The sequence below is a fragment of the Seriola dumerili genome, unplaced genomic scaffold, assembly GCF_002260705.1.
Source record: "Seriola dumerili isolate Sdu_G_001 unplaced genomic scaffold, Sdu_1.0 BDQW01000035.1, whole genome shotgun sequence".
NCBI lineage: Eukaryota > Metazoa > Chordata > Actinopteri > Carangiformes > Carangidae > Seriola > Seriola dumerili.
The window spans coordinates 4,211,185-4,219,946 of record NW_019174290.1 but is presented as its reverse complement, the minus strand read 5'-3'; the positions used below and the strand labels follow the sequence as shown (position 1 = coordinate 4,219,946).

At 37.5% G+C, this 8,762-nt stretch overlaps 1 protein-coding gene across 1 annotated transcript; it reads left to right on the top strand.

Annotated features, from left to right (window-relative positions):
- The first annotated feature begins 3,932 nt into the window (after positions 1–3,932).
- tma16 (translation machinery associated 16 homolog) lies at positions 3,933–8,569 on the top strand. Its single transcript, XM_022738135.1, has 7 exons — positions 3,933–4,038; positions 4,183–4,286; positions 4,868–4,905; positions 5,291–5,375; positions 6,555–6,703; positions 6,795–6,837; positions 7,227–8,569. Exons 1-7 carry the CDS (start codon positions 4,036–4,038, stop codon positions 7,405–7,407), a joined length of 603 nt encoding a protein of 200 aa, XP_022593856.1. The 5' UTR covers positions 3,933–4,035; the 3' UTR covers positions 7,408–8,569.
- Positions 8,570–8,762: the final 193 nt, after the last annotated feature.

Genomic DNA, 8,762 nt, shown 5'->3' with positions numbered 1-8,762 from the left:
CTCATCTGTGAACACTTTTCATACATTAATAAACAATTTAAACAACACTTCCTTCCTTTTGAATACAGCTGGTTGCCACTTCACAGAAGTGAGGGGATTGGGCATTATGTGTTGATTCTTACATGACAAGCAACAGGCTAAAGGGTAAAGTCACCCAGAACACTACATGCTCTTTGAGGACAAAATTAATTAGCTGTTCCGTTGATTATCATGGTGATAGATTTTCTACTTATCGCCTAACACAGCACACAGCACGAGTACAGCTGAGGGTGAGGGGAATGATGTTAGATTTGGTCATAAAACATGGTAATTTTTAACCTGATAAAGGCACTGGATGAAAAGTTCAGGGATCTTCAAAGTTATTATAAGTCATCATGGCAGGGACATGAATATGTGTATCAAATTTTATAACAAACAATCCAATATAGGTGGAGACGTTTTCACAAAGACAGACTGTATTCAAAATCTAAAGAAAGAGAAAAATGAAATCAAACAATGTAAATAAAAACAATGCTTACATCATAGGTCATAAAGGAGAATCATGGATCTAGAGGATTCAATAGTACGGTCTAATAACCAAATATAATGGATATAGGTGTGAAATGTAGGAGTGGGTGGACTGGGGTAAGAGCACATGTATGTAGTGATGCTGACATACTGTATCTGTATTGAGGGTTAGTGCATCTGTATGTGGACAGTCACAACAGCAGTCCAGTATGTCCAGATGTGGGCCATACAGGTGGGGGCTGAAAAGTTTCCCAGTGGTTGGGATAATGTCAACTTCATGGTGGCGCTAGAGGGAAAATCTGGGGAATTAGCTATAAGCTATTATTAATAAACAAATTTTGGGTTGCCAGGTTGAAAAAAATACCATTGTTTATCACCATCAAGTGCAGTTATTAATGTTGTTAATCCAGTAATAAAGGCTCAATGAGTTCTCTCGGTCTAATAAGCCATTTAAGTGCCGTTATTTAAATTTACATAATTGAGTGTATCAGTGTTTCTGAAATCAAAATATCAAAAATAAACAGTTGGAGATCTTAAAAGCAACTGCAATGCCCTCCACTCACACGCAGTGAAACCCTTTCAGATGATCCAGAATGCAGCAGCCCGTCTGGTCTTCGATCAACCTATAAAAGGGCACATGTCACGCTATTCAATCACCTGCACTGGCTACTCATGGCCGCTCACTTACGCTGCCTTCAGAGTGACTTCTGGGTCCTTACCCATCTACTTGAACTCAATCATCCAGCCTTATGCTCCTTCTCAACACTGCCATCCCAGACACACAAGAAAATCTCAGTCCAGACTGTTCTCGTCTGTGGTTCCCCGATGGTAGAACAAGCTACCGAATGCTGTCAGTGCGGGGCCGCCCCTCTCCATCTTCAAGAATCTCTTGAAGACTCATCTCTTCTGAGAGCACCTCCTCTCTTTGCACTTATTGAATAGATGTAGTACTTAGTCGCTACACCAAGTTCTCGTACTGCAGTGAAGTTTCAGCGTTGTCCTTTATAAGTTGCTTTGGATAAAAGCGTCTTTCAAATGAGTAAATCTAAACGTAAAAGCAAGGAATCCCGGAATCTTCTTGTTGAACTAAATGACTGACTAAATGAATGACTGACTCTTCTGACTCACCTAGCACCTGAAGAAACTTGTGACGTTCTTTCTACAATGGAAATTACATATTGCTCAGAAAGATTGTCCCAACACTGTTGCACAAGTTCCAACAAATGTGTTGCACTTGTAGGTTACTACTCCAGAGACTTTGCCGCCCCCGCCTAGGTATTTCTTTTCTCCTAATGTCTTGGGTCATTCTCTTGCCGTAGGATGAAACCCTGACCAACCAGTCCGTCTTCTTTTGTTACCTGCCCCTCTCTCATTATCAGGATGTTCTAAAACTTTTGATTAGTAGTGTATAAATGGTAATAAATTCATCTTCATGCATCTTTCCATCCATTTATGGTCAAGCCACAGATCTTTTTCTCTAGGGATTCTTGTCCTCACCCAGAAAAACAGCCCAGTTTCATAAAACCTCAACCCACTCTGACCAATTTGGATTCAAAATGACAATGAATTAAACCATTAAAAGCTTTCATAACATACATTTACTGTAAAGAAAGAATTGTGCCAAATGAAGAGGAGACTTCAGATCTCATTCTGTGATGGTAAATTAAAATGACGACTTTAGAGATAATAGTCTTGAAGGTTTTGGCTCAGAGAAAACCAAAACTGAAGAATCTTTGTCTTATAATCCATGTCTGACACTGTGCAGCCAGCTCATATTGTGAAATTTGTTATTCCCCCCTCAAAGGACTCTATTGATCTAACTGAGTCATACAATCTGAGTCAGTCTGTTAAAGGTGTAACTCACTGACTTATTTATCAACATGGCTGATGACATGTAATGTTTTGGAAGAGTTGTGCAAAATTTACAACATCACCTTTGTTTTATACTCCATTACACTGACGTTTATTTCAGAGCAATCACTAGATGCTTCACTGATTAAAATTTTATGTAAAGAACCGTATGATAACCATATAATATAAAAAGCATTGTTAAAGACTAAACCAGGGGATCCCAATCATTCAAAGGAATCTGATGTCTCAGCTTTCCATTAATTGTTAGGTAGCTGCAAAGCCACTTGCTACAAACGTAAAATGCTGCTTACCGATTGCTGCATCAGTATTAGAAATCTAATGATGTCATATATAACAATAGCAATCAGTTACAGGGGCTTTTTTTCTGCAGTACTTCAACTTTTATACTTTCAGGATGCTTTTCTGATAATGCCCCTGTAATTTTACATAATTGGGATTTTAAATGCAGGACTTTTACTTGATATGTAGTATTTTTTATATTGTTGGATTGGTACTTTTACATAAATGAATGATCTGGGTACTTCCACCACTGGACATCTGGATTTTCTGCTTTGATAAGATGAAATTTATGAGGCGTCAGATTCTCCTTCCTTGAAAGTGTTTTTTCTTTTTTTCCCGTTGGCATCATTTAGGAGCACTGAAGAAATCTGAGCTCATCGCAGACGCACATGAAACTGAAACGTTACACCCATTTGTTGATCAATGTGGAACTTGAACTGTTGAGGCTGGTTGAAGTGTAGCAAGTATATGTACTTTATATACAGTTCAGTCCAGTGGTTCCCAACATGGGGGTCAGATGGCCTTGCTCTTTTTCAATCATGTAATGTATGTCATGTTGTTTCACACTGTAGCTCATATTTTGAGTAACATTTTCTGTTGGAAATGTTCACTGAAGAGATTGAAAAAAAAAACTACTCCCCTGACTCACTACTCAATAAAGGCTCAAATTAGTGTAGAAATGATTTTGAACTTGTAAAGTAATGTTTACAAATAATTCCAAAGTTTGTAGTTGTAAATCAACCTTTGTAAACCTGTAAAATAAATCTGGTTGAGAAAAGTTTGTGTATGAGAAAAAAATGTGTTTGTGGCAAAGAGATTTATATAAATTATATGACAGACCGATCACAAAGCCTTCATATCCACTTTTTCCGTAGCTTTATCTTATGTCCAGAGCATTATCAAGACCTTGAAGATCATGAAAAAATTGTGTTTTAATTATGAGCTTTCTTGAACCAAACTTACTGAAGCACAATTACAGATGTAGTTTAGCTAAATTACATAATTTGTTTTTAATTGAAAAGAAGTGATACAGCCCCAGCAGAATTAAACATTAAAAATTTGTGTTTCTTCAAATGTTCATGAACATATACTTGCTATACTTCAACCATTTTTTTATATTAAAACTGATATTAGCAGTTTATTAGCAGTTTATTAATAAACCCAATGAGTAGATCGATGTGTTAGTCCAAACCTTCTGGTTGAAGAATATTTTTTAATAATTTGACATGTTTAATGATCTTGAATTCATAATACACTGGAAACAGGAACGCTGTTGTTTTCCCCGCAAAACACCCGGACACAATTTGATGACGGACCAGTCCGCTTCCGGTGCAGTTGTCAACAGAGCCGCACAACGCGTGTTTCCAAACAGACAAAATGGTAAAACTCGTGTGTACTGTCCCTGTTAACGAATTTCTCTCGGTTGTTAATGTTTCTGATTTAAGCTCATACTATGTTTGTTAAAACGATCTCAGCAGTTAAACGCCAGATGAAAGTTGTAACCGTGAAATTTATGTTTTTCAGCCAAAAGTTCAGAAAGGAAAAGTGTCGGAGAAAGTCGTTCACCCGTTCAGCAGGAAAGCTGCTTATCTGGCCCGAGAGGAAATCCGACTGAAAAGGAAAGAAAGGTGAGTGGAGAGTAAATAAAATCCAACAGGTAACATACAGTATTTTTAGTGCAGCATGCCTGTGCTTCTCCGCAGTGAGCTTATGATGATGGATGTCATTGTTGTAACTGTTTGTGCTGTGATGTGTTATGTGCACTTGTTGCGGCATCTGTAATAGACATTTCAAATGTATCGTCACAGATTAGATTTTCATCATGAAGCAAGAGAAAATACAATATTTTGCACCTCTTACTGTTGAGGCAGCGTGTTAGACATGGTAGTTAAAGTCTGACAAAGTGTTTAACAGTTTTTTTTTGTCTAGACTACACTGGACCAGGCACTGATGGAAAACCACTACACTCAAATCTAGACTAGATTTGTCCCAGTTCTTGCTTTCATAAACAAAATATAGTTTTCACAAATTTGAAAGTGGGTTTCAGACTGTGTTAAGGCTTTAGCTACAGTGTCTAACACCATTTCACAACAAGAGGTGCAAAAAACTGAGAATCTCAGTAGTTTAACTTTACCTTTAACTACCGAATACAAAACTGACTTTGCAGACTAGAATCATTTTCATTCCACTGTCTTCTCTGATACTGCAGGCAGAAAAATGACAAAGCCACACGTCTGAGCAGCATTGGTAAGATGGGTTTTCATTTATCCATTTATTTCGAGTATGTCTTACGTATTAGCTTATTGAAAGTATGAGATGGTGTCTTAGGTCGGGCATGAGGTCAGTTATTATTTGTCATACATCCCAATTACAGTTTGGTTTAATTTACAGCAATGCTCCGCCATCTCCTATTTTAAACATAGCACTTTAGCATCAGTATTTTAATTTCACCTCTTGTGTGACAGTTTTCAATTATCTGAAGCAACTCTTACAGATATTCTTGGTGCATTATCAGATGCACGTAACAACAAGAACCAGAACAACTTTTAATAATATTAAGAGTAATGTGTTGCCTCACAGCTATAATAATAATGATGATAAAAACATTGAAACATCTTCTCTTTATTCACAGGTGAGAAGCTGCTGTGGTTTCAGGGGCAGTTGGATCCAGCAAAGACGGCTTACACCAAAAAAGATGCCTGTGACATCATTGAGAGGTTGTAAGAACTTTGCATTTGCAACAAAGAATTGAATCAAAGCATTTTAACCATAATAGTGTTGAATTTGTTCAATTACAATAGGCTCATTTTAAATTGTATGTATTTTACAGCAGGCAGTCATTAATTGTTTGGGTTTAGTTTAGTTAGTTCAGTTCAGACAGATGAAAATGAACTAGTTCACGTTCATAGTACATTTTTTAAAATTTTGAACTAAGTTCACAGTTCCAAAAATGAACCAGTTCACGTTCATTTGTTTTTTTTTTTAATAAATAGGCCGCTATTCTCTTTCAATAGAAGCCCCTTCTACCCATTCATCATCAGCCCCAAATCATTGCCACTTCCAAACTAAATTAATTATTGTATACCACTGAATAATCACAGATATTAGTTACATTTAAAATCCGGATATAAATATAAACCGTCTGAGTCTTCACTTGATTGTTCATAAAACTGCTTCAAATACAACAAACTGGCTTCAGCAGAAGTAGATGCGTCTGTACTGTACCGTCTGTGCTGCTAGCACCAGCCATGCTGGGTCGTGTCTATGGAGACGTCATGCGGCGTGCCGTAAAACTGTCGTAAACGTGAGCGGCGTTCACTGTTCACGTTCATCATTTGAGAACTGATTCGTTCAGTTTAGCGATCACAAAAAATATGCGTTCATTGAACGCGTTCATGCACAACACTTAGTTTCCTTGTTCTGGTGTTGCTCAAGACTTTTTGTCATTATCATATAACAGAAGCAAATCATTCCCATGTTTTTTACTCAGTATTTAGAGATTTTCTCAAATCCCCTGGTATTTTTTCTTTGTCCAATGTTTCCTGGGATTGCACTTTTTCATTATAAAACGGGAAAAATCAACCCACAAATAATCATGGCCATTCTAATCTCTTATACCAAGTGATCCTTCAGTAACTCATATCCTCATTATGTTTTGTATTTTTTTTGGTAAACACACTTGTCATTTCTGAATCGCCATTGAGGGAAAACAATAATTGGTGCATTCATTTAGTTGGGAGAGGGATTCTTATAATAAAATTAAGAATAAAAAATACACAAGGCAGCTGCGTATGTGGCTAAACAAAACCACTTATATGTATCAGAACATTTTAATGTTTAATGAGCTCGTGTGTTTGTTTGTTTGTTTTTTTTTGTGCGTGTATGTGTATGATTAGGTACCTGCAAAGGTTTGATTCCGAACTGGAGCAGATCGAGTTGACGAATGGGATCAAAGGCCGTCAGGGTCGTCTCCATGGTGCCAGAGAAGCTGTCATCAAACAGACCATTGAGCGGGAGCGAGCACAGTATGAGGGCGTAGGATTAGGTGAGTCCTCACTGTATAAATATTTACACACACACACACACATATATGCACTGCGAGAATTTGCAATTATAGTGTGTTGTCTACTTCACAGAGATCCCGGACATCATTAATGCAAAGCATCTGAAAACTTTCAGGTGAGTGAACTGGACTAAAATCATGTGGCTTTAATGTTTTGTTGTAAATGTCCAGTTTATTCAAAATTATTCAGCTTCTATGACTCTGACAAAATATGATCATGAAGAAGATGAAATTAGTCTTTTACTGTTATCACGTTCTTTGGAAAACAATCACTTATGTTTTCTTACCCAAACCAATCACTAGCAAGTGTCTTAACTGTATTGCCATTGTAATTTTCACTGGACTATGAGTGGCTCAGTTGTTTTTCCAGTCAGGGTAATTCCTCCAATGAGCACGACCAGAAATAGCATCAATAATACTCTTTGTCAGGACTGCGCATGTGAGGGTTTATCTAGATCCTTTCTATTAACCTTTGGTGTCACATGTTGATTCTCTGTTTTGGCAGGGAGTGGACTGGCGATCTGAAGAAACTTCCAAATATTAAACTGCGGAAGGTGTCTAACAAAGGTCTTGACACAAAGAATGAAGGACAGGAGAATGATGAGGCAGAAGAAGAGGATAATGAGGATGATGACGTTGCTTTGGATGATGAGAAGTTAGATGAGATGGTTCTGATGTCGGACTGAAACTGAGGCTCTTCATATTCGACCATGTCTTAGTATTAAAGCTTCTGTCGTCCTTCCAGGACAAGTGAACATCAACTGGCTTTCAGCAAAGACTCTTTATAGAAAAACTGTTTGCGTGCCTGTGTGAGAAGATGCTGCTGCTCCATTACTGTCCAGAAGATGGCGCCAAAACCTTGGAGATGGAAAACTACTTTTTTTTTAATCAGTCATCCCTCTTTCTGAGTCTTCTTGTTTTAAAAAACTTAACACCAACCTGTGAGGGGTTCTACATTCATTGTTTATTACACAAATAAATATGCATTGTATGTAACCTGAATAATCAATTTTTATCCAATCAGAGATAGAAAAAAAGATGTTGACAAAGATGTTGAGTGCTCTGATGTTGTGATGGATATAAGACACAGAAAATTGTATTTTCCGTGACTTGACAGTGACACTGGTAAAAAAATCCAAATTAAACCTGTAGAAAAGTGGACAAGTGTAAAGAGCAGTTGTCTTGTCACTCAATCAGTGTGCCAGTTTTAATTGAGACAAACACTGTTATAACCTAATGTAAAACATGAACTATTGGCAACCATGAAAGCTGTAGTTACATTTGTGTATAGGTAACGGACCTTGCAGAGCAGGACCACGTAAAGCTGCAAACTGTCAGAAGACAACGTCATAAACATTGGGCTACTTGAGATTTGCTATTTTAAGAAATATTCAGAACGTTCCTATGACAGTAAATTAATTTTCATAACATTCAATTTTTAGATATCAGACTGAGCTAAAGATACTGTTTAAATAATTGTTTCTCTATTTATAATATCTGACTCTTTGGTGTCTGAAGACCTGATTGTCCAGTGGGAGTTAAGGCCTCAGTATGCTTCAAACGAAGACCTTGTTGGATTCTCCAACGGCATCTAAAACCAAACATCCTTTCTTCAACAGCAGTAGGCCAAATGTGTGCAGTGTGCAGCCCTTGAACTTCTCTCAAGTCTTCCACAATTACCACCACGTCTCATGCGCACGACTGAGCGAAACTCCACAAATGACTGTTCCATTGCAACGACTGTTGCACCTTGCATGTTGTAGCAGCGTAGCCGTGTGGAAAAACTGAACACTTTTTTTTCTTCAGATGTGGTCATGAAAACTTGTTGCCACTTTTCTCCACACCTTGTGAAAGTGTGTCTAACAGAATCTGAATATAATATTTAAATTTTAAAACCTAATTTATGGATTCTGTGCCTATGTAAGGTGAGTGTCAGTCAGTTACTGTGCAGCTCTGATGTGTATATGAACGGACGTGTATGCTGTCCTTATCTACCCCCTTATACAAAGATTGGCCAGTCTAATGAAAGACGGTCCAAAAG

Bases quoted from the DNA above. Each gene is read 5' to 3' on its own strand.
- tma16 (XM_022738135.1), top strand. The intron at 4,906-5,290 runs GTAAGATGGGTT...CTTTATTCACAG, and splicing joins CACACGTCTGAGCAGCATTG to GTGAGAAGCTGCTGTGGTTT. The intron at 6,838-7,226 runs GTGAGTGAACTG...CTGTTTTGGCAG, and splicing joins AAGCATCTGAAAACTTTCAG to GGAGTGGACTGGCGATCTGA.